Raw genomic sequence first — 27,129 nt, forward strand, 5'->3', positions numbered from 1 at the left:
TGAACAATTTTTGAGAATTTTGGAAATTCATCGGGGCATAATTTGATTTGGTAAACTTCTCGCTATATGCAAATAATTTGTGTAATACTTAATAAATTACACATTTTTACCGACTACTTTCAATTTTATTATTATTTAATAGTTAATGGAGAGACTTTGCTTCGGATAATCGATATATTTTGTTATAAATTATATACGAACGAAGCAGTGAAATAATTAAAAATTCGTAATTTATTTCTCGATCCCTTGCAATTGAAATTATCGCAGAAATTTTGAAAAGAATAATCCTTACGCGATGACAACTATTTCATAGCAGAGTTTTCCTTTATAATTTGATTTATGCTTCACCACGAAGTTAATTAGAATTTAATTAAGTTAAATAGAACTAATTAAAACTATGACAGTATTTGAATCACGTCTCCAAGTTTATCGTTTACGACAACGTAACAACAAGCGTCTATGAGATTTAACTAAAGTTCTCCATACATCGCATCGTGCAGATCACAAATGTTAAAGTATCGAATAAAACTTAAGTAATCACGTTAGAAAATTAATATGACTTGAACAATTTGCCAAATCGTTTCAAGATTCTAGAAAAAAATTTCAGACTGTATCGAATCAAATTATTACTTACTCGTCGAATTTCCCAAATCCTCTTCTGAAAAAACCGAGAGCTCGCACTCGCTTGTCCTACTTTCTCGATATTGTAGCGTGTCCCTTGAATATGAAGTGTCTTAAATATTTTACATGCTTTTGATGATAAGGAAAAAATGTTGGAGGAAAATATTATTCGCAGCGGCAAATATTACGATAAACGAAACCTTTTCTCGAAGCTTCCAGATTATCAGTATACTTTTATTAATTATCACCAACGTATTATACAGGGTGGTTGGTAACTGGTGGTACAAGCGGAAAGGGGGTGATTCTACGCGAAAAAAGAAGTCGAAAATATAGAATAAAAATTTTTCGTTCGAGGCTTTGTTTCCGAGAAAATCGGTTTTGAATTTTCGCTCGGTACGCGTGCACTTTATCACCTCTCGTTATAATGGATCTCACTGTAGATCTCGACTGACGTTTTTTTTTATTCTATAAATTTTTATTCTATATTTTTTATTCTATATTTTCGACTTCTTTTTTCGCGTAGAATTACCCCCTTTCCGCTTGTACCACCAGTTACCAACCACCCTGTATATATAATAATAATATATATACATATTTTTACAATCATATCCAAATCGCTGAGATGAAGATCAATCTAGTGATCCACGATCTCTATGATATCTGTCATACCTATAATCAGTATGAAGAATATAAAATAATACAGAATACTGTAAAATAATACAAATTAATATAAACAATGAAACATCTATCATCGAACGATCGGAAGAAAAAATGACTTATTTTAACAAGTGTTGAAAATGATCGACTTCTCACATGTACTTTTATAAATAAAATATCGACGACTTCGAAATTTCAAAGGATGTAACGCCGAGAAAAGAAACGTTTCCCTCGTCGTAGTATTTACTCCATCGAAAGGAATAACGTTCTCCTTTGAAATTTACTACCACCATCGAAAACAAGCAATATTTAAGACACTGAAATTAGGCAAGTCACCCTATATATCAGTCTCATTTGTAGCACAAGATTTACGTCCCCTATCCTTCCGTGCGATTACCCGTAGCCAGTTCTAGAGTATTTTTCACTCCCCGTAGAGTATCGATTTAGAAAAGGACGGTCTCCTTGGGCCACCCTCCGTTAGTCGGCCTCCGCGTAAGACCGGCTCGTCTGTGACTTTCGTCGCAGCGACCAAATTTCCTGCAATTGTTCTCCCGTTAAACCGATCGAACACACCAATCGACCAAATTATAACGATCCACGCATAGGACAATTTCACAATGAAAGTGCACAAAAATTCAAGCATCGATGCCATTTGACTTCGATCGTAAATATTCGTATTTACGGTACATATATAGATACGATTTTACTATACATACATATATATCTAGATTTACATACAAATATATATATATATATATACAGATAGCACAAAGTTTCATGGTACATATAATTATTAAACGACATTATACACAGTTACACGATACATACATATAGTTTCTATCGTAGATATTAATTTCACGATAATCTACGATATTTTGAATCGCGAACATCTTCGATCGTGGGAACGGTACACGTACAAACACACACACACACACGCACAAGCATCAAACATAGACTCTGTCGACATGAAGTGGATTGTGGCCATGGCTCGAAGATTTTTTTACGAGCATTAGGTATGAGATCGACGTTCGTCGAGGACGGGCAAGCATCGGCGATCGTCCCCGCTGCAATCGGCGATGCGAATTTAACGAGTTAGTAGCATGGGCATGTGTGTCTGTCTGTCTGTCCGAATAGCACGTTAACGTCCAATCTGTCGTAATATATATGTTTTCTATACGTGTGTATCACTGTGTGTGTGTATATATATATATATATATAATATATAAATGTATACACTTTTATATGTGTATATCCAAGTATGTGAAAGTAATGTGTTGTATGTATATATATATATATATACCAATTTAGATTATTTTTAAGGATATAATTTGTTTCGAAGTGGTAGTGATTTGGGTTACAATGTTAATAATTTTTAGGAAGAAGAGGAATTTTGGGAAGATTTTGTTAATATTAAAATTAGCTACTGATAACGTATAGCAATGTACGCAGTGAATGTATTCGATTCTTCAAAATATCATTCGATTAGTTTCATATGCTTCAAACTAGCCATCGATATGCAGAGTCGTCGCTTGTCACGTATAGTTTCACACGTGACATATTTTCGTAACTTCAAGAGATACATCGAGTTTCTCTATAACAATAAACGCGAAACTCCAGTTAGCAGAAAAATCAGAAACCAACTATATTACACCTCAAACCATAATATAATCATACTCCTATCTCGATAGAAAATCACGTTAATTTTATTTAAGTGACTTGCATGGTTCTGAAGACAATCGTGGAAAGAAGAGGTCCAAAACTACTGTGAAAGACTCTCTGATCGTTCTAATGTCGAATTTAACACGTTTCGTTAATCGGGTGAATTATTCGATTTTGATAGACGTGTTCGTTAAATATGAAACAGCAACAATACGTACCAGTCGATTTTCTCATTCCCGAATTGCTGCCACCTCGAATTAGAAATGAAAACTTGTCAAATGTATTCCTTACACGATTTACGCCGAGCTTTTGCACGCTTACGAGGTGGCTGCCATGAAACGTGACCTCTGAGTGCTGAGTTCGATGGTTGTTACATTGTTATATACTATAGATGTGCATGAGCCTATCGGTATGATCGTTTGAAAATATAAATACACCGATTATGGTTACATGTATACACGTAAATGTGTCTTAATAATGTTTTTTTTTTATTTTATTTTACTTTGGATCTAATATGGATCTCTATATACGGTTTTTAAAGTACATACTTTTGCAGAAAAAGAGCAAAGTAAATTTAAGGAGATATACTTCCTTCGAGGATTCTATGTTACTGAGAAAATCGATGTTTAAGTGTAAATAAAAAAAATAGGGTGTATCTACATGATTCTTTTGTGTAAATATTATAATTAGGAGAGAGATACTGTGTTAGTCGTTAATTTTAACGTGTAATATGTTTAATTAACTTTTCATGCCACGCTGAATTTAAGGTAAACGTAACTCGGAGAAAATATTGACGTAATCCAGTTTACCTGTTGCTAGACATCTAAGAATACGAAGAAAAGAAACGTGCAATTCAAACGAAATTAAATGTCCTCGTTGGCAATACTTGCACATCCATGGAAACGAAAATGGGAAGCTGAAATTTTGTAAACCGGTACGCGCATAACTAGAAATTGAAGCTTCCGGGCAACCGAACAAAGTCCTGGCAAGCTTTTCAAATATCATTTCCAGTTTACGCTGGCAGGCAACTTCTTTTAAGAAAATTGCAGAATTTTTAATTAACCTACGTCTTTCCTTCAAAATACGACGAGCTACGAATCGACAGATTTTATTAAACGATACGTTACGCAGCAAGCTACAAATAAATTCAATTTTACATAGAATCGTTTTGCGTTTGCGTATTAGAAGCTGCAATTGGAAAATTTTAATCTCCATTGGAAAAATTAAATTTCATTTAGGCATAAATTCCATAAAAGCGATATCACCATCAATCTGACAAAATCCGCTTTTAATCTATTAAGAATCTCGCCGTGGTATAATGCGCGAAATTCGAGTAAGTGCAGACTTATTGAACGGACAAGATTAAACTAAAAGTCAGTGAATTCGAAAATCTGTGAGAATTGTGAAACACGAAAACTTAAACATTTGAATATTTCAATACACTTGAGAGTTTCGCTATTTGAATATCTAGAAACTTGGAAAATTTGACAATTAGACAGTTTGAACATTTGATAATTTGAAATATTCAGAAATTTCCGATCTTCAATCTTATCTATCAAACTTATCTCGTCTCTTCGTAATAAATTTAAAATCAACGACTGTTTCGATACGTCCAAAGTAACTTCATCCCTAAAAATAAGATTCTCCCGTTGGCGGTATTCGGTTACTTTCATCGAAAATGGTTCCCTAATTGTTTCCAGCATGATGCATTCGCATGAAATTCACTGTACGACGTAAAATTCCAATAGATTAGCAGTCAAAGTTTTATTGCCCTAGGAAGTACGGCCTACTTTCGAATCTCGTAACTGGTAACCCCCTGTCCACGATTCACCGTACGCTGTTGAAACGAATTGAACCGGTAGAACGGATCGTAACGTGTTTTAACACACGACCCTCCTGAAGAACATAATCCTCTTTTCTACCTAAGCGTGTGGATTTCCTGATTTTACTACTTTTTTACCGGTGCCTGCCGGTTATCCGTCATTTTGTACCATCAAGACGGTATTCGAATGTTAGATCGTCGATCAAAACACTGGAATTGCACGGGACAGATTAAAGAACGTAAGAAGAATTGTGTGGCAGAAAATAGCGCAATGGATATTTATTCGTGTGAACAATTCGAGGTGATAATATGTATCGAGAATAGTAAACGTAGGATGTATCATAGAGAGTATGTGAAAACGGTATGAAAAAGAAATACGTAGAACGTGTAAGAGACTAGAGAATAATAAAAAAATTACTTGTCGTTTTATACTACCTACTATGTAGTTAGTTCACAAAGGATATAAGCTAACAAACACGAAGATGGTACCCCGCTGGGGGTAGCCACCCACATGTTATATTATTATACCACTAAGCTATAATATTTTACCAAATGTCCTACTGGACAAATTGTAGAATTTAAATAAATAAAAAAAAAACTATGTAGTTAGTTAAAAATTCGAAAAGATATCAAAAAGGATATGACAGAGAAATGAGAAATATTCTCACACTGGTGAAAATTTCCATTAGATTTCTGAGGAAAATTCGATAAAATTTGTATCTTAAAGTTTTGCATTAAAAACCAACGATATGAAAATCTATTTGTAAACTATGCAGAGAGTTATTAACTCGAATAGAATATATTCCATAGCTAAACAGATGCGATAACGACATCGTTGAACTCGTCATGACGTGATGCAATAATAGGACTATTAACAAAAATGCCATATAATTTACAGCATTCAAAAGACATTAAATTTCTCTCGTTTTCTTAGATACAGTAACAGGTAAAGTTTCTTTCTATCGAATACAATAAATGTCGACTAAACTTTCTGCTAGGTAAGTAGAAAGGTAGGAAAACCCCTAAGAAGCGAATTCCGGGGAGTGCAAATATCGTTTTTGGGGCACGTATCGCGTTAGGCAAGTTACATAAAACGTTTGTCTAATCTTCGATTAACTTCCACAGTGATCTGCGCCCAAGGTCTGATCGCAAAAGACAAGAGCGGTACATCTGATCCGTACGTGACTGTCCAAGTCGGTAAAGTGAAGAAACGAACCAGGACCATGCCGAGGGAATTGAATCCAGTTTGGCACGAGAAGTTTTACTTGTGAGTAATTTTTTCGTAACCTTACAAGTTCATCTTAAACGCGATATGAATATCAATATCGGTTGGTATAAGAAGAGAAAGATGGAACGATGGAAATATCAATTCCTTTTCTATAACAGATAACTTACGAAGTGTTAATTGAACGTCAAAACGTCTACGATTAATAAAACGAACCACTCTTACCCAGAGATTGTAAAACTTAAATTGTAATTTCGATATACGTGTCATTTACGTTTCGCTTAATTTACTTTTCAAAATAATTAAAATTGCAACGAGACTCCGTTTATTGAAACGAAATTTTTGTTATAACAGTTAATGAAACGAACTTCTACCAATGATTGAGTTCGATTATTTAAAAAAATCATATGTAGTGGGGAAGAACCTCGATTATTACACATACACATACGTATGTACGCACTTTTTATTAGCAAAGTTCTACTATACCGTGCATCCTTCGACGTAAATATTTTACCAAAGTTCGACTACATAATCCTATGGAGAGAGTTCGTCGAATTTCCCATTCCTGAATAATTGAAATATTTATACGTATAAATAACACAATCTGATATAACGTCGAAACGATCCTTTAATTAATCAAGTACAAGGATCTTGACTGGAAATCCCAATCGACGTTCAAACACAATCTCTAAAATCTGCTAATTGATAAACTCGAATTACCATTTATAGCGAATGCCACAACTCGTCTGACCGAATAAAAGTGAGAGTATGGGACGAGGACAACGACTTGAAATCCAAGCTACGGCAAAAGTTGACAAGGGAGAGCGACGATTTCCTTGGACAAACGATCATCGAGGTGCGTACGCTGAGCGGCGAGATGGATGTGTGGTATAACCTAGAGAAGAGAACGGATAAGAGCGCTGTATCCGGCGCGATCAGGCTGCACATCAGCGTTGAGATCAAAGGCGAGGAGAAGGTCGCCCCTTACCACGTGCAGTACACCTGCCTACACGAGAACCTCTTCCATAGCTTATGCGAAAAGAACGACGGCGTGGTGGCTCTACCTCAAGCGAAAGGAGACGATGCCTGGAAGGTGTATTTCGATCCACCTGGAGAAGAGCTCGTCGATGAATTCGCGATGAGATACGGCATCGAGAGCATCTATCAAGCAATGACGTGAGTCGTCTTGTTTATGAAAGTATATAACGTAGCTGACGGCAGTTATATTCAAAGTTATTAAGCGTTTGGCAGAAAACATTCTCCGACGGGCTGAATAGCTTAATTGCTAAAGGCAAACGTTTAGCAAGCATAAGATCACCGTTCGAAACTCTCGTTCCAACAATCCGATCGACCGAATATTCTCTTCCACATTCTTAAGACTCTGTTAGAAACAACCGCCGCCAACAAAGATGACGTTATACGAAGCTCTTTTTTTCGAAATTTGTACGGTCAAATTTGAAGACCGAGCCTTAAGGATCTTATGCTTGATAACTCTATAGTGTACCTTACTTGTGTTTTACCGAGGACAAGTAAGAACTTGATAAGCATACGAGACCCTGAATACACGATTGGCTTAGTTTTCTCTTCCCTGTCTTATAAATAAATTAACTTTTAAACGCGAGGAACACCTCAGTTTGCACTTGATTTTCGGTATACTTGTTCTCTTCTCTAATGAACAATACATATTTGGCATAGAAGTAAAGCTTGAATTTTGCTTATCGTATACGAACGTTACGTTTGAAGAGATACAGGCAAAAGTACAGAATGTATTACGATATCATCGGAAGCTACTGAGCGTTAAAATCATTATGTTATCAAGTTTCATTAGTAATCGTGTCTTTTCAAATGCTTTTCCAGGCATTTTCACTGCCTCTCCACGAAATACCTGTGCCCGGGTGTGCCAGCGGTAATGTCCACCCTGCTGGCGAACATAAACGCATATTACGCTCATACGAGCGCGAGTTCCGCTGTTTCGGCCAGTGATAGATTCGCCGCCAGCAATTTCGGGGTAAGTTGACACAATGGAACATCGAAGATTAGCTCTGTTTGATCCTTTAGATCGGGAAATAAATCAAGAAAGGATGAATGAAAGAACAGCGAGAATCTGACTGAGAAATGCTTCTGCGATTCCCTATTGGCAGTCTAAGTTCTCACATTTATTTGGTTGCTTAGCTTTGGAAACTTTGCGGGAAGCGCGTTACGTATGCTTGTTCCAATTCCATAGTGAAATTCTTCAATTAAACTGTTTTTTTTTTTTGTTTTGTTTCATTCGTTTCTTCTCCTCCCCTTCCGTCACTTCCAATGGCTGGACATTGACAATATGAACTTGCAGAGTTTGCTTTAATTGAAGTTTTAATTAACATCTTGTTCCCTTGTATTATGTCACGTTAGTTATCAAGGTACCGCGTTGATGAATTTTTGAACGCGAAATTGGAAATTGGAAATCAAAACTGAATTATTGTCGTCATTTCTGCTGTTAGATGCTCGTATTATGGATATAGTTTATTAATCAATGATATTGAAATTTGAATAATATATGTAGAAAAATGAAGTAAAGTTGAAAGACCATTTAATTCTACTAAAAATGTAAAAGTATACAATTAATTTAAAACAGAGTTGCCGGAATTGCAGATTCTATCGTTCGACACAGAGGATTGTTTCGGTAAATCAATGTAAATTTTTTCGAAAAAATTGTCAGCAGCGAAAAAACTGAGCGTTCCTGGTTTCGACGTTCTTGAATTATGCATGACTTTGTCTTGTACGGTGGTGAACGTGCGACCCAATAACTTTATCTTCGTTGCAAAAGCGCCAACAAAAGAAGAAAATAACCGAGCTGGACGCTAACGAAAGAAGATCGAAGGTTTACAACAAAAGCAACTATTTCAAAGTTGAGATGAACAGTAAAGGAAAGAGCAAAGAGCTTGATAAAACATCGAATAACGCAGAAAATAATTGAAGTGTTTTCTAATTTCCCGGGAATCTTCGAAGCTATTCATCGAAAAGATAAATTTTATTTATTCCATGATTCTCTTTTGCACGATATAAATTACGTGAAGAATATCGCAGAAGGCAGTATTGATGGTAAAAAGTAAATAAAAATACGATCGTTGAAAGGGAAAAGATATATTCGACATCATCCTTGTTAATATCATTACTCGTCTTCAATTTCATTGCGTTCGACGCGATGCTTGGAAAATCTTCCCCCAAGGATTCTCCTTTTCTTTGGATGTTCATTTTTCTTCTGGATCTAGCCTACCTACAGAATTCTTTCCCATATGAGCACCTCAGGGATCGTAAAGTCTTGCTAACCGTAAACAACACCGTTGACTTACCTAACTGAATTATCAACAAAAGTCTGTCTTTTCGTCAAATAAAATACGACGATTCTGAAAATAAATTCAGTCTCCAAGCCAGTCGTTTAATTCGAACGTTTCTAGCTTTGTAATAATTATTGTTTTATTTATTTCTCATTACTGGTAGTAGTGATAACTTTCCTATTGTTATTAATAATAAATAACAAGTTCTTTACACTATCCGTGCATTGAAGTATCGATAAATAAAGAGAAAAGACTGTTTTTAGCAAGGTTTTACGACATTGATAACATATAGCAGCATTGCATATAGAGACATGGAGAGTTAGCCATTGATAAGCATTTCAATTATTCTAACAGTATTAAGTAAATCTTTGTCGTATATTAAAATCTGTATCACAAAAATGTGAGATATTAATGGAAAATTATTTATTTGACAGTCTACCAGAAAATCCAAAATAGCGAAATTAGAAGTAGAAAGAGTTTATGATTAGAAATGTTACTGAATCTATAAAATTTTAACTATGTATGATACCATACATGTGTATATATACATATATTATGTAATATACAATATATTATAATACATAATAAATAATATATATTACATAATACATTATATACGATATTGTATTATGTATTAGTCGCAAAAATACAAAACCTTTCTACTCGTCGATATGCCTCCCTAAACGCCAGCTGCCTAAAAGCAAAATCCCACATATCTAATATATTTTCCGACCGAGATAAGTATAACATAACTTTTGATCGTTCCTGTTTTCCCGGGACGTATAAATGGCTGGACTGAGTGAAGACGAGGTCCTTCTCCCTGGCCGACGACGCCCGTAATTTATGGGAACTCGATATACCGACAAAATACATTTTCCTTGGTCGTTCACGGTCCATTTCTACCGTTCCAGAAAGAGAAATTCGTGAAATTACTGGATCAACTGCACAACTCGCTGCGAATCGATCTGTCAATGTACCGAAATAACTTCCCGGCCTCGAGCCAGGAGAAGCTGATGGACTTGAAGAGCACGGTCGACCTGTTGACGAGCATCACGTTCTTCAGAATGAAGGTTTTGGAGTTGTCCAGCCCTCCACGAGCGAGCACCGTGGTGAAAGATTGCGTGAAAGCGTGTCTTCGTTCGACCTATCAGTTTCTTTTTGAAAATTGTTACGATATCTACAACAGAGAATTCCAAGTGGATCCAAGCGAGGCGAAGAGAGACGCCGAGGATCATGGACCTCGCCTGGAATCGTTGGACTTCTGGCATAAGCTGATCGCGCTGATCGTTTCGGTGATCGACGAAGATAAGAACAGTTATGCCCCTGTCCTGAACCAATTCCCTCAGGAATTGAATATCGGTCAACTGTCGGCGGCCACCATGTGGTCTCTGTTCGCGGTGGACATGAAGTACGCGTTAGAAGAGCACGAACAACACAGACTGTGCAAGTCCTCGGCCTACATGAACCTTCACTTTAAGGTCAAGTGGTTGCACACCAATTACGTGAAGGACGTACCGCCGTATAAGGGCGCGGTGCCCGAATATCCTGCGTGGTTCGAACCGTTTGTTATGCAGTGGCTAAACGAGAACGATGACGTCTCACTGGAATATCTCCATGGTGCCTTCAGCAGAGACAAGAAGGACGGAGTAAGTATCCCTTTCCTTCAGGTTTAATTAAATCGATTAACTTGCTCGAAAGAAAATTTTTTCAATCTGTAAAAAAAAATGATTCTCGTTGATTACGAGGGGTAGAAGAAGATCTGACGGTAGAAATATATCTTTTCCGATAGTTTTATAAAGAAGACATACTACGCTAAATCAATTACTAACTTTCTGAAATACGTCTTTTTCTTTTTCATCCGATGTAGCAAAATATATTGTACTTAAATTTATGAATGGTTTAACATTGTGTAAATTCACCGCAGTTCCAAAAGAGCAGCGAACACGCGCTGTTCAGCGTCTCCGTCGTCGACGTCTTCACACAATTAACCCAGTGCTTCGACGTGGTCTCCAAGCTGGAATGTCCTGATCCGGAGATCTGGAAGAGATACATGAAGAGGTTCGCGAAAACCATCGTGAAAGTGTTAGTCGCCTATGCAGATATCGTGAAGAAGGAATTCCCAAGTCACCTGAAGGAAGAAAGAATCGTACGTTTAACAGTCGACTATAACAATCAGATTTATCGATAAGATGTATTTCATTGGAGAATATTTTACAAGTAACAAGTCTCATTGTGTCCGTATATCATTTTCAAGTAAGAATCGTCTTCTTTTTTAGGCTTGCATTCTCATGAACAATATTCAGCAACTTCGAGTACAATTAGAGAAGATGTTCGAGTCGATGGGTGGAGAAAAATTGGAAGAGGACGCGGCGAACATTCTGAAAGAACTTCAACAGCAACTGAACGGAGCACTCGACGATCTAGCCATGCTCTTTGCAAAGAGTTTGGAACCAAGGATAACAGCTTCGGTGAAAGAGTTAGGCGATTTATTGCTAGCCATTAAAGGAGGTGGACAGGTGCAACCTGCTCAAAGAAATAACGTAGCTGTGGAAGCTGATGAAGTGTTGCGTCCTTTGATGGATCTTCTCGATGGAAGTTTATCGTTGTATGCTGAATCTTGTGAAAAGACTGTGCTGAAGAGGCTGCTGAAAGAATTGTGGAAGATCGTCATGAGGATTTTAGAAAAGACGGTGGTGTTGCCACCTATGTCGGATAAGAGCGTATGTTTTCCACTGTCGAAACTTTCGATGAATGTATGTTACACAGATAAATATATTTGTACATGTATTTTACAGATGATGTTCAAGAATCTGACGGATAATGCGAAGAACTTAGCCGCGAATGCGAAGATAGAAGACATGTCGAAACTGTTCAAGAACCACATGGTTGGTAAACCGGATGTGAAAAACGCACTGAGCGGTGTAATGGTGTGTTTAATCTAAATAGTGTATACTTAATATTTCCTTTCAATATTTTGAAAACTGTGCTCAATCGTTAGTAGGTAAAAAAAACCTTATGTTATTTTAATCTCATATCGTTCACAGGATATTTCTAAAGAAGTAGAGAAGAATCTTTCCCCGAAACAGTGTGCGGTCCTCGAGGTCGCCCTCGATACCATCAAACAGTACTTCCACGCGGGTGGAAACGGTCTGAAGAAGACATTCTTAGAGAAATCGCCAGAATTGCAGAGCTTACGATACGCCTTGAGCTTGTATACGCAAACAACAGACACCCTCATCAAGACTTTTGTTACGTCTCAGGTCAACCAAGGTAAGTCGATTCTTAAACAATTTATCAAATAGCTTCATAAACATTTTCATCTGGTATCAGGTAAAAGATCATCGATCGATATTAGAAATCAGAACTATATACATAATCACGGTTTTATTCGTTTTTCGTTTATCAGCATTGGTGATAATATATTACGAGCAAAGACAAAATTTTATTCGCTATAAATAACAAAAACAGGGGCGCAACTATAATGTAGAACTACTATCAAATAAACGAGTACTTTCTTCGCATCTGGATGGCAAATAAAAAGTATGTTTCTATCGCGTGAAAAGACAAACACAGTTGTCCAGCGCACAGTACATACATATCATCATATATGACAACTAACAAAATTCCAAACGAAGCGAGAATCTATAATTTGATCGATGTACCAACTAAATTAAACGCTGCGAAAATATTAATCAAAACATTGGCTTCCGCTATATCGCGACGCACGTTATCTACGAACGTACATGTTACCGTCAATTTCCATAAATTTATTCATCAACAGTAATCTAATAAGACGCTCGTACAGGTACCACATGCAACCAAATACCAATCGCGTGAAGATCGAATTTAAAATCTGATTGAAACGTGAAAATTAACTCGTTGCGCCATGCACGCTCGTTTGCGATCATCATCCGTTCACATATACACATACACACACAGCGCGACATTTTTGGAAAATTCGTCACGAGGTACGAATACAACCCACGTAACCAAAATTATCGCGACAGTGCCGCTGAACAATGCGTCAAAGCTGCGTCAGCGTCAGCGTTCGATGAGCAGCGAAAGAGGTGGTGACGAAGGGGAAGGAGCCGAGGGTATGGAAAGCCTCGAGGAACCCCTTCGCCAGAGCAAGCCCTCTCTTCGTCGAGAGAGTCGACAAGGTACCAGAGAGCACTAGCCACCTTAGAGCAGAAGCCTCGGGAATTCTTCGCTGACTTCTGGCCACTTTTCGAACCTAGGCGCTCGTTTTAGGACGTAGTGAACTGTTTGTGATTGCATTATTCACCGAGCTGTCTTTTCGGGACTAGATAGGCTACTTGGCTGATAGTCTTTGGGCATTCATACTCGAATCGCCTATACCTCTATGCTTTCGTTCCAACCAAAATTAATATAATAGGTTAATAGAAAAAGGGGTTTTTGAAAATAATACTTGGATTTGATCAATGGTTTTAAATATATATATGTTGATTTTTTTAGCAATACTCTTTTTTTATTAATGAAGGAATTATTAATTGCAAAATTTTTCGGAAAGAATTTATATTGAAAATTTGGCATCTGCGTTACTTGCTCCTGATTATAAAATAAAGAAATGGCTTTTTTGTATTGAAATTAATTAAATTTGCTTAACTATATAGACGAAAGCATGGCAATAGTTTATTGGTTTAAGAAATAGATGTGTAACTTGAAACATAGTAATCTTTGAATGCTCATGTACAAATGCTACCAATATTAGCAACGTGTTATTGAACTTGAAATGTATTATGACTTAAATCGTTAATTTAAGCAGAATCAACCCTTTCGGCACAATAATTGCTTGTAAGAGTTCAGTTACGAGCTATAGGAATAACACGAGGCTAAATCATTCGAATGTTCATGAACAACTAGTATCGGAAGAGTCAAAAGCGTCCCGAAAACTTCTCGATGATCGATAGTTGTACTAGGTAACGCTGCTGCTATCACTACTACCGCTGTTGCTGCTAGATACTACCGAAAACCTTGCAAAACAACGACCATAGAAAATGGCCACCCCATTATGACTTATCTTGCACCCACGCGTATTCTACTTAATTTATGTGATCGCCAAAAAAATGATTCAGTAAATAGTTTATCAGACTCTGATCGTGACATTCAGTAATTCATTTCTTTTTGCTTTCTTATTCGACGACAAATGTAAAATTATACATTACATAGATTATAAAATCTTACAGGCAATTGTTCTGGACGCAATTTATAAAAATTGCGCGTGTGTTACACACTCCAAGGGTTGCCATTTTCTAACATTGTCTTTTACACTAAGCATTTCTTTAATCATCTTCTTTGAAGCTTTTACACATTTACACATAAACACCTATAGACCTTTGTTCAATTTATCACTGCCAATTCACCATTTCACCACTCCAATTTAATTATTTCTTTCAAGAGACATGCAGCTCTCTAATTCAACTGATACCTATGCAATGGTTCATTCTATTTTACGTATCCATACAACTGATCGATTAATTATCAGCTACAAAACGCATAATCAAACGTTATAATCTGCACGTCGAGCAGAGCGGCAAATGTAGATTTTCACAATTCGCCAATTGATCGTCGGTCGGAAAGCGATGAAGCCGATTAATTAACCAATTGTATCAAACTCTTTCAAATTGTATACGCTTGAGGTATTTAATGCGTGTCCGAGACACTCTAACAACACAGAAACTTCGTCTTCTCTGATAAATACTCAAAGAGACAAAGTTCTATATATGCATATGATTAGAGCATGTAATCTGCTCTAGAACTAGACATTGATCATAGTATCTTAGCATCAGATCTGAGAATTTTAGCCTCGGATAGCGGTGACCGACGCTCCCTTTTTCTCTCTCGTAGTACTTAGCGGCTAGAAATCGGAATTTTCAGATGAAATCTAACTTATCGTTGATAAAGTTCCAGATACTGCCGGTACGGAGGAAGGCTCGGTCGGAGAAGTCAGTATACAGGTGGATCTTTTCACACATCCTGGAACTGGCGAACAGAAGGTCACTGTCAAAGGTATGTTTTATTTACTTTAGAATATCGATATTTTAATATAAATTATATAGTTTAAATTCTAGTTTAAGTCTAGACTATCATGTCTTTATTAATTATAACGTTAAAGATCTTCATCTAGGTGCCTGCCAACTATTATTTCATACGTTTTGTAATAGTTTCGTATGAAAAAATGATATTACCATACATATAATTATTCTAGAATATAATATATATATATATATATATATATATATATATAAGCATCGTGAAATATTGTCATATTTAATACATTTTACTCTGTAGTTGTCGCTGCGAACGATTTGAAGTGGCAGCTTGCTACGGGAATGTTCAGACCGTACGTTGAAGTAAATTTGATCGGACCGCATTTAACTGGAAAGAAGAGGAAGCAATCGACAAAATCAAAGAGCAATAATTGGTCGCCGCAATTCAACGAGAGCTTTGACTTGTGAGTATCTCTATTTTTTAGTAGATCCTACTTGTCCTCTGTTTATTTAAAAAATACCAATGTCTTTTAACTAACAATTTTAATAATTGTTTCATATACTCTTTACATATGGAACAAATTTAAAATTATGATCATTGATCTTTTTCATGCAATACGCACACATTCGATCGATATTAACAAATCTATTTCGACGTATGTAGCATGATCGGCAATGAGCAGCAGCAACTTGATTTCTACGAGTTGCATATCTGCGTGAAGGACTACTGTTTCGCGAGAGAGGACAGGCTGGTCGGTGTGGCAGTAATGCAGCTCAAGGACATCGTCGAGGAAGGCTCGTGCGCCTGCTGGTTGTCGCTTGGTAAACGAATCCAGATGGACGAGACCGGCTGGACAATCCTAAGGATTCTTTCACAGAGGAACAACGACGAGATCGCAAAAGAGTTCGTGAAACTGAAGAGTGATATCAGGCAGGAGACACCGTTACCGAACCCTACCTGAGGCTCAGGGTCACAGCATTAAGCCACGACAGCGAAGCGATGCGTCCTTCGAGTTTGGAAAGAGCTCGAAGGAGAGAAGGAGAGGGGCGTTGTCCATAGGGGAAACCATAGAAGCGTTCGGCCGTCGTTGTCGAGAATGAAGTCTTTAAAAAGCAAACAAAACAAAATAATTCAGCAAATAAATAAAAGAAAAAAAAACGAGCAACACCGCGAGACACATGCGATATCGAGAACGCGTGAGACACAAAATAAAAATAAGAAACACACATTGCAGCAAACACATAAGCGAGAAAAATCACCGATAAGGACGATCGGCCGAATCCTTTTCGGTTCTAATGCTAACGTCGGTCAATGAGGGAACGAGAGACCTTGTCGTGCGACATCATTCTTCTCGCTTCCTTCGCAGTCAGCTTCCGGTCGAGCGTGTTCTTCTCTCTTTTTTACGAATCACAGAGCTTTAGCCCCGTCCCCTATATAAACCGAATGAGCCGAGAATTAAAAAAAAAAAAAAAAAGAAGACAAAACCGAAAGAAAGAAAAAGAAAGAAGGTTTTCGAGTAAACATGTTGAAAGTCAAGTCCCCGAATCGAAACGTTCATCCAGCTAGTGGAAGTCGGACAAAGAGAGTAGAAAAGAGGAAGGGTGATTCCTCCTATCTTTTCGGAAAAGCGATAGAAATGTAGAAAACAGGATGATGATTGGTCAAGAATATGGGAAGATATACGGACAGATTTTTCGTTCAAGTAAGTGCCGTAAAAATGGAAAATATGAAACCTCAGGTATCGAAGAGTGTTCTGAACAGACGCGACACGTAAAAACAGTGCTGCCAGTACGTAATATATTTGGTAAATATTCGTAACGTAAGGAGAGGGAAGGAGTCGAATTAGTCGTAGATGATACGTCCAGCGCGGTTAGACCTCGACGTGTACGGACTCCCAGAAGAAACGGAAGCAGCTTGACTGCAGCTAGAGGAAAAGGAAAACGAAGAAGAGCACGAAGAACGATCGAATCGGGGTCCGTGATCGTTAGCACGTTGCAAATATAAAACGTGAATCGGGAGTGTTTTTTTTTCTTTTTTCAAAACTAAAAAATACGAATCGCGCTGCAATGAGGAAAATGTAATACTACATATAAGATATAGACACTCGTGAGAGACGACGTTTTAGACCGTTTGTTCGGAATGACGAGTTTACTTGTAGATATGTGAAACACATTGTTGACGAAAAAAAGTTTTTCTAAATAACAGTTTAACGTAGCATTGCGTACGACCAATAGGCGCGTCACGACGTTACTCGGGACGCGCCGTTAGTAATAAAATAGGCATTGTAATGTAAAGTACGTTCTTATTGTAAGAATTAACAAGAGATCGTAAGAGTCTGATTATTGGTGGTGAACGTATTACGAGGTCCGCTCGAAGACTTCGATCATTCCCCGTGAATCATCCTTTTGGGTCTCGCTTCGAAGACCTTTAATACGACGTTTAATACGATGAAGATGTTCACGTACATAAGAAGCCGATATTCCGTTCCAGTGAAGAAGAAAAGAATAAAAAAAGAAAGAATAACAAGAAGAGGAAGAAACATACGAGTTAGGATCCTTTCGTCCGCCTTCAATTTTCATTCTGCGTACAATATCGTGAAACAGAGAATCCGGTTTTCGATCTGTTCTAGCCAGAAACTACTATTTCTACGAATCGACAGCCTAACTTTTTCGAAATTAAACTTTATATCGTGGTAGATGTATGGTAACTTAAATAATCATGTAACTTCGACACTTTCCCCTTTCCACGATCATTGCTTTTTGTGTGAACGTGCAAAACCAAATATGTAAACGACGAGGTGGAACGCAAGCTTCGAAAATAACGGACATCGATACTTCTTTGTCTATTCGCTTAAAAATATCTCATCGATATTACTCTTGTATATAGATCAAACATTGTCCACTCGTGGGAACAGTTGGTTAAGTTACGAAGATCAGAGCCCGCGATTCTCTAATGCAAGACTTCCCCCACTATATATGAAGAATAAAAAGAAAATGAAAAATCGGGAAAATCGAGGGCGGACGCGTTAAACGGTCCCTCAATCTGCTACAAAACGGAAACGATCCCCGCGGAAGACATCCTAACGTTCTTCGTTTCGCATCTAATGTCGTTCGAAAACTCTGGAAACACTTGTTTAAGAACACATGTCGCAGTTCTTGCACGAAGCTTCGATCGGATCTCCCGAGAAACCTACATATGGGAATAAAAAGGCAAAGAAAAGTGGTCACTGTGAAACAAAAGAAAAAAAAAAAGAAACAGAAGGAAGACGCAAAAGATGGAAACTATTAATAACACAAAAAAAAAGATGCACGCGACTTTAAAACTAAATAAATTTCATTCTCTGACCTTCGCAGGTCAAACCAGTTATACAATTCCAGAGATTACATGATTATATCCACAAGAAAAGTTTCTACTACGTAGTACGTCTAGATATACTTACGTATTGTGTATAGTATATAAATGCTGATGTAGCTGCGAGCGCGGGATATTCGTCTGAAGAGAAAGCCACCCGAGAAAAAAAAAAAAGGAAAATTCGGCTATCTTTACAATTACATATTTACACCAAGCGCTTACCATATCCGGATGATGCGTCTACACGCGACACAGGTCAGGCGCAGAACCTTCGAATATAATTCCGTTTATTAACACGTTATACATATACATACAAGCGCATATCTTTCCAAAATTACCTCTTACCACGTAACTTTACATCAGAAATACAAATACGTTTCACGATTGAAAGAGAAAAAATAATGGTTTATCATTCATGAATCGATGCACCTCTGAATCTCATCACGAAAAATCGTAGGACAAAATAGAGTTTACGTGATAATTTTACCGTACATATTTCGTTTCATAAAAGAACAGGTTTAGCACGTTACTCGTTGACGTGGTTAGAACGTGTAGATTCAAATGTGCCCGGATCTGTGTATCCGTGTCGATCTAAACGACCCTCGACGAAATGCTCCTCATGCACAAAACGCGTTGCGGTTCGTCTCTTTTACAACGTTCGCGCTGTTTCAATCCTGGTGTACCTTTATTCAAAAACGAATGCGATGAGAAGCGATTTCGGGCTTGGAAACGAGCATCGAATGCGGATGAAGAAACAGCATGGCGTGAGTGAAATAGATGAATAGAAAATAGAAAAAACAACGTATGAAGAAGAAAGAGAAAGACGTAAGGGGGGGGGAAAGTAGAATTGAAAGAGAAAAACACGGATCCGCGATCTCGCCACCATCTTCATTTGTAAAAGTGTCTATTTTCTCCGCTGCCTAAGTACTACATACTAATTAATGAAAAAGGGCTGGCAAATTCGGCAACCAGGCCAAGTCCGTCGACGAAATGGGAACAACCTTCTGTGTGTTTCTTTCCGCTGGGAAATTTCCGTGTCGGTCGACAATTGCGCTTCGTGGACGGAATTGACCGCCACTTTTTCCTCCTACTCTCCGCTTCGATTAATATCTCGTAAGCTTAATGAAAAAAAAATATCTCGTGTATTCTGTGATAATTACCCCTTAAAATACATATACATACGTACACACTTGCACATACTTACATGTTCGTTTACATTTACAGACAAATATATTTACACTTACAAGCATTACATTTACACTTATACCCGCACTTACACGTATTACACCAAGAAACAAACACGCGGGATGCTCTGCATTTCAAACAAGACACAATACAGCAGTGCTTCTCTAATTGGCCACAATATTGGGATTTCAACTGACCAGTTATCGAAGGAAGTATATTTCATAAAGATTTTCTCTTCTTGATTAAATCCAAGTGATGATTGAAGTAAGATATACTTAATACATTTGTTTGTTTTAAATATATACATAACATCAGAGGCCACAAGGCCGGTTCCAAAAACTAATGGGAATATTAACAGCTAGTTAACGAAACGAAATTCTGGCCAGTTATCGCTGTACTACTATACAACACGCATAAGACATATATGTACCATACGTACATGTACTCTATATACACGATACAACATACATACATATATACATAATTACACATACCATGCACGTAATACACCGATCCCAATAGTAACAGTATTCTTCTCTTTTAAAAAACATTTCGATTCCTATTCTCTATACTCGTTAAACGTCCGAAGAGTCTCGTTGGTGTATGATAACGAAAGATACCATGGCAATCGTCGCGATATTACATAGAGATTGTGACTATCTGTCACCTGTCACAATGTCTACGTGAACGATCGGTAACATAACGAGAACAAGAACACTATGATATCGACACGAAATAAAATAGGGAACGCAAAAGTATTCGTTGGATAATAAATGATAAAGGTAAGAGAACGATTTCGACGATCAACGAGGGAGCGGGAGACAACAATTAGATATTTTACACGGTGCCGTTCGATAGTGATATCTTCATTGGAATTCACGGGAACGGTAACACGTGAGCCATGTTTGTTCTTATGCCGTTCGCAATCATAGGAAAAAACAAGCAAATATCGTTGTCACGACGTTTACTCTTTTTCTTTGTTCAGTATAGTTTAACCTCAAAAAAGTACTGTGCAGAAGATAAATAATGTTCGTATCGCTGTTCGAGGAGAAGCATTGACATACGGAGGTTTACGCGACGCTGGCAAACTGATCTGAAATGAATAAAAGTTTAACCCTGCTGGGACTCGCGCGCTGAATTCAGTTTTCAAGTGCTTTATCTTGGATTCTACTCTCTTAAGATATCGAATATAATTACGGTACTAATACATAATTTGTAACATTAATATCATTCTAGTGTTATAACATTTACATGCATATTGTTATTAGATTATTATAATGTAATGCGATGCATGCTGTGAGTGTTTAGAGATGAGTGTTTAATAATAGAACTAGACTTTAGTCTATGAATTTCATTACTTTGAATAACTTTGAATTCAAAAAAAATATATATATATAAATATGAAAGAAAAGATGAAAAAAAGATGAAAAGGAACAGTCCCTAAAGGGTTAAAAGAAACCAGTACTGAAGAAAAAAGTGGGAAACGGAATGTATTACTATCCTTACATAATGAGAACGTATACCCATAGATCACTTTAATATATTACGAACGTTTAAACATTTATATTTATACAGTCGTGAAAAAGATCCAAAACCCGTAAATATTTCTTCCTGTGATTAAACGTCTCGTTGCACGGATCGATCCATCATTCTTTTCATAGAACATCTGATCAAAAGAAAAAAGATTGGGACGCGTATATTATGGAACAAGGTCAAGTGTTCGTAGTTCTTGTTCGACGAGAGCGCGAGATGTCACCGCGAACTTTTGCGTTCAGTAACTGACCATGGATGCAAAACCAAAAAAAAAGAAATCATTCGAAAAAACTAGACTTCAGATTGCTGTATCGTGAGGACGTGTAGCAGAAGAAACCATTTAACAAACGAAAGGGGAAAAGGAAAAAAAGAACAAATATATACACAATTGTTGACAATACTATGCTTGAAAAATCGTACGGCGCGTATATAATTGTACTTAACAAATATATTTAAAAAAAATGGCAGAATGTTTGTGTTTCGTAAGTAAAGCATATTAAGGAATAAATTTGTAATCATGCGACAAGACGCATTTGAAAAAAGAAAACAATAATGTGTACGGAACACGTAATTCTGTGCGTACGTGCGGATGACTGCGTGATTATTAGGTATTATATCTCAACGAGTAATGAGTACATTTTCATCATCCCCGCAAAGAGTGTACCATTGTTATTATCAAAATTTTTAACGCAAAACCAAGCGAACGATGAGGAAGAAGAGTTATAATTACGGCATACCGTTGCGCAGCCTCTGAGTATACATAGGTGAACCTAAAAGCAATTGTATCAGAGTCAAACACGCACATTCAACACAAGAAAAAGTAATAATACGTATAAACCCAAATCTTTATTAATAAACGTTTATCTTTTGTTCATTCACTCGCATGAAGAGCTTATTATTCTTTGAACCATTTGTATAATTGAAGTCTCTTTCATCTAAGTAACTCTGAACGTGTGTGCATGATTTTACATTGCGATTCTACTCTTGAAGAATTTATCTCTCTTGATCGATCGACGCACGCGACGCCAGCATTGGCAGGTATTTTTTCGAACTTGTTATTTCATCGATTGATTGTCGTCCACGTTTTTGTTCTATTTATTCAACATTATTATTAATTATCTAATAATCCTAGCCGAGATAATTATTATCGCTAATTCTAATGAAATTCATCGTCGTTTCTTGCAGTACTTCTCCAAACATACGTATACATACGTCATCGAACAATTTTGAAATCACGCCGATTTCATCATATTTGTTCGACGTACATACACACACGCATACATACATTATTGTCATCCTTACTTCATGTTCTTGTAAGAAAAAGAAGATTAAGGAAATGATTATGTTTTATCATTAATAATGTTTTTCATCTCCATTTTAGAGAAATAGCACAATACGTAATGGCTTCTTTTTTCAAACTTCCAACAATTATCAAAGTTCTTAAATTTTTCTAGTGCAAATTACAAAATAACGTGCATCGTGATTAGTTCGTAACAACATAAGGGATAAAATTATATGTGCGAAATTGGTTGTAATCATTTGTATATAATGATGAGTCATTCTTAAACAAATTTTACGAAAGAGGTAATTTTGTTTGGCGACGTGTGCAAACGTTAACAAGATTCGATCGATAAATTAGGAAATGTGTATGACGTGATATAGTATAAGCCAACGGAAGAAAGAATTATTAAGTGACAATGCTATTCAAGAATTACGCGAACTAAATGTCAATACGAAAAAGATTGTTACAGTGGTATCTGTCGATCAACTGAAGTAGTTAAATGGAGTATAAAAGTGCGAATAAAAGGCAAACGAGGAAAGTTGACCAGAGTTTTATCGTCGTTGAATCATTGTGCCACATTCCATATCGTCGTATTTTACGTGAAAGGTACAATCGAAGTAACTTCATTATCACAAATTATTAGATAAAATTTAAGATGTGACTCGATGTTTTATCACCATAATTACTGTACGAAATTTACTGAATACAGACCATCGACAATCTAGAGGACTCATGTTTAATTAATAACATCTGATTTTGTCAAATTTTATTTCAATCGATGCTGCTTTTATACGTCAGTGTTCAATTGTACAGAAGTGTTCAAATACAATTGACGCATGTCAGAGTAAAATACATATAAAATGCTTTGTTTGTGAAATGACCTTAGTGATCTCTCTTCTAGTAAATACACATTGTAATAATTTTCATTAAAAATTTCTACTTTCGATACTAGCTAATATTAGGTAAGAACCATAATTTATCATTTCGTAAGTTTTATTAGAGACCTCTGGATTTTCGTCTGATAGTTAGCGAAATCAATAAGAAAACAATGCTCATACATCTAATCGTTGTTGCTATTGTTTTCATCATATCTCTCTTTGCCACAATCATTATCATCGTTATCACTGTATATTACGACATGGATCTTCATGTTATACGAAGCGTCCGTTTATTGTCTCGGCTATCTTTTTGTAATTTATAATTTCTGCATCAACAATATGCTCATATGTAAAATATAACCGTATAAACGCAAAATATATTGCATATACAGTTGCACATATATATATACATATATATCTATATATACATATAAATGGTTCATATGAAATGCTTCAAGTTGTCAACATCGAAATTGCTAGGAATAGCGCCAAATTGATTTCTGGCATTTAATGATTTTAGAAAGAGAAAACGTATCATACAAGTATACGTATCATATACCTTAAATAATTTAGTATCTAGAAAAATTTTGCTGTTATCCACACTAGTTCCAAATGACTTGCAACATTTTATATGCGTCAACCTATGTATATATGTATATGTAGTATAACACTTGTACATACATAATATGTACACGGTCACGCTATAAATTCACAATCTGATGTTGCCTCGTGTTTCAGCAAATTAGCAAATATCCGATGACTTTGACATAACTACGTGTCTTTATGTAATTTTCACAAAATTCACTTACAAAACATACATACATATAAATACATCTTGTTGGGACGCGAAGCATCAACCAAAATGAAGCATTTTCTAAATACACAGTTCGTTGAACTTAAAAATTCTTATGTTCTGGGTATATCAATGGTCTTGTTATTATGTTCTGTCTGTTACATGTATACTTATGCTTATATGTATGCTATGTATACTTTCTCATCACGTGTTATTCTTTCATATTTTCTACTTTCATTTGACATATGTATATTCTGTATGGAGTTTTACAGTTCCCTGTTTATTACATGAAACGAAGGCTCAGTATAGTATCCGAACTGGAAAATATTCGGTTAGAATGACATTTGTTAGCGGTTTTTAAGGTCATTGAAACCGAAAATAAGGGTTATTTTCCACAGAAATAAACATATTTTTTATTTTCATACAGAAAACGGAATGCGGTAAGCGGCAAAATTGACATTTGGAGCATTGGCATTGATGGCTGTGCCATCAGTTGTTTTGTAAACCTACCTCTCAACGTCTTTATAAAATCATCTTACGCGGATTTATGTTAAGATCTTTGTCTGGCAAATGTTCATGAGTCCGAATTTTCAAAATCGTTATTTCCGTGAAAAATGACTCTCATTTTCAGCTTTAGCGACGTAAAGTATCCCCAAAAAGACGCTTTCAGATTAAAAATATTGCAATCCGGATACTATACTCTATCCGAAAGGAAATACTGTTAAAAGAAAGAAATAGCACTTCATAGAATACCTGTTTTTCTTTTGTAAATGTTAATAAAGCTTAGTATCTAAGACGCCGTTATTTATTGTACATTGCGGAGGCGCAATTTTTTTAGGCAAGATTTTCCTTGTCATGGTATTTGTTCTGTACGCAAAGTAAACAACCATAATATACTTTAATTAATCTCTCAAGAGAGGAACCACTATGTAACATTCAATCATTGTGTCTCCACAAAGTAGAATTTAATCAAACAATGTTGATACAATTATCTAATAACATTAACGAATGATATATTCGGATATAAAATATTTAACTTTATGTTTATTCATTCTATTAACCATTTGCACAGCTTGTCTAAATTTTCATTCATATAAATTTATCATATCCAATGGGTGCTCTTAAATGGACAGTGGAACAAAAATTATGCGATATAAGATGATAAATGTTAAGAGATAGGAAAAGGATGGCTTTCTTAAAGGAATCGGCTATCTCAGGGGAAGGTAATTCACAAAAATCTAATAAAACATCAAAATCAATCAATCTCAAAATATTTTACTTGAATACCTCCTTTTATTAAATTTAACGTTAATATTACTAAATAATATTTCATTGAATTTATTTTAGAACAAGACTTCTTGGTATAAAGACGTTTCAGTCAAACAATTAAGTATAAGAATGAAAAAAAATAAATTGCTAAATACCTGATTTCTCGTTTAATTAATACCTAATTCCTCTTCGTTTACCTTTTCTTGTTACTAGATGCATATGTTCTCAAAGCATAAAAACATATAAGATTTACATTAAAATTTAAAATCATAGGTCAGAAGAACTTTGCCACATTGCAAATATGTTACATAAACTTACATTATCCAAAATATATCACATATATTGATTAAAAATAAATATATTTTTCATATTGTAATTTATTGAATGTTGTTATAACTACAACAGTTATAATTCTTGATATATACATATATACTATTAAATATATTATAACGATATAAAGAACTTTTATACTTCACTTTCCTTTGTACATGCTCTTGGTTAGATGCTCTTTGAATTTGTACACTTTACCCAACTTTCCCTACAAAGAATAATAATACTTATTAGTATGGAAGATTAATGAAAATAATGAAAATAAACTATAACCCTATTTGACTACAAATATCAATGATAATATATTGTTAGTGAACTATGAGCTTATTATCTCCCCATTGTCACATCAATTTTATATTACTTTTTAAAAACCTTTTCATTAGTGCTGATGGATTAAAATAGTTAAAATTCAATACTAAAATTCATCAGTCTTTTATTTGACTTGCTTGTTACGTTGCTGAGTTAACATTAGATACCAATTTTTGCGAATAGTGATATATTATTACTTAATAAAACATATACAAATAATACAAAACACAAATTCAGTGATTTTGGGAAATTACATCAACAATTGCAAACAAATCGAACACATACTAAGGACTTTAAAAATTGAGTGCATTTCTTAAAATAAAGGATACAAATCTCCTGATTCATGACGCCTGAAATTTGAATCAATACACATAACATTCTGAGACATATACATTTGCTTATTACATAAAGCAGTAACTATACAATTTAATGAAATTAAAGAAGATTTTATAAATCATTTTAAAGACATAAATAACGTTGATATATTTGATGATTTTAATAATAAATTAAAAAAATCCAGATCTTTTCTTGCTTATTACAACTTTTCTTACCAAAATTCTTTTGAGCTCATAATTCGCGATAGCTACACTTCGGTACAGCTTGTTTTAATGAACTATTAAATATTATGATGATGAAAATGTTCTTTGTATATTACCAGTTCTATTTCACGAGCATAAGAACTAGCAGCGGGGCGCAGATAAGGCATTGTGTTGAAGCGATATCTTCGATAATCGAACATTGTTGTATAGAATAACCAGCCGACCCAAACCGTTATTATAACAGTTTGCGGTGTAAACTTTTCAATCATCTTCAAATTTTATACTTCAACTTTTCTATACAATTAGACTAAGAATATATAACATTTGACGTTGATAAGGTTACTGCT

At 35.8% G+C, this 27,129-nt stretch overlaps 1 protein-coding gene across 14 annotated transcripts in view; it reads left to right on the top strand.

The window, feature by feature from the left end:
* Nucleotides 1-25,129, top strand: part of LOC117233329 (protein unc-13 homolog B-like) — a 378,435-nt gene extending 353,306 nt beyond the window's left edge. For 5 of the 14 annotated variants that reach the window (XM_033493523.1, XM_033493525.1, XM_033493524.1 and 2 more), the window contains 12 exons: nt 5,885-6,026; nt 6,714-7,160; nt 7,842-7,992; nt 10,213-10,947; nt 11,226-11,447; nt 11,578-12,021; nt 12,097-12,228; nt 12,346-12,571; nt 13,309-13,461; nt 15,227-15,331; nt 15,614-15,776; nt 15,977-19,062. In XM_033493523.1, the coding sequence (XP_033349414.1) occupies nt 5,885-6,026; nt 6,714-7,160; nt 7,842-7,992; nt 10,213-10,947; nt 11,226-11,447; nt 11,578-12,021; nt 12,097-12,228; nt 12,346-12,571; nt 13,309-13,461; nt 15,227-15,331; nt 15,614-15,776; nt 15,977-16,274 (3,218 nt within the window). In that variant the 3' untranslated portion in view covers nt 16,275-19,062. Of the gene's footprint in view, nt 1-5,884; nt 6,027-6,713; nt 7,161-7,841; nt 7,993-10,212; nt 10,948-11,225; nt 11,448-11,577; nt 12,022-12,096; nt 12,229-12,345; nt 12,572-13,308; nt 13,462-15,226; nt 15,332-15,613; nt 15,777-15,976 lie in introns of all 14 variants that reach the window. The other 9 variants (XM_033493515.1, XM_033493513.1, XM_033493517.1 and 6 more) reach the window with 2 other exon arrangements.
* Nucleotides 25,130-27,129: the final 2,000 nt, after the last annotated feature.

Source organism: Bombus vosnesenskii, unplaced genomic scaffold (assembly GCF_011952255.1).
Source record: "Bombus vosnesenskii isolate JDL3184/JDL3185 unplaced genomic scaffold, Bvos_JDL3184-5_v1.1 scf7180000013295, whole genome shotgun sequence".
NCBI classification, from domain to species: domain Eukaryota; kingdom Metazoa; phylum Arthropoda; class Insecta; order Hymenoptera; family Apidae; genus Bombus; species Bombus vosnesenskii.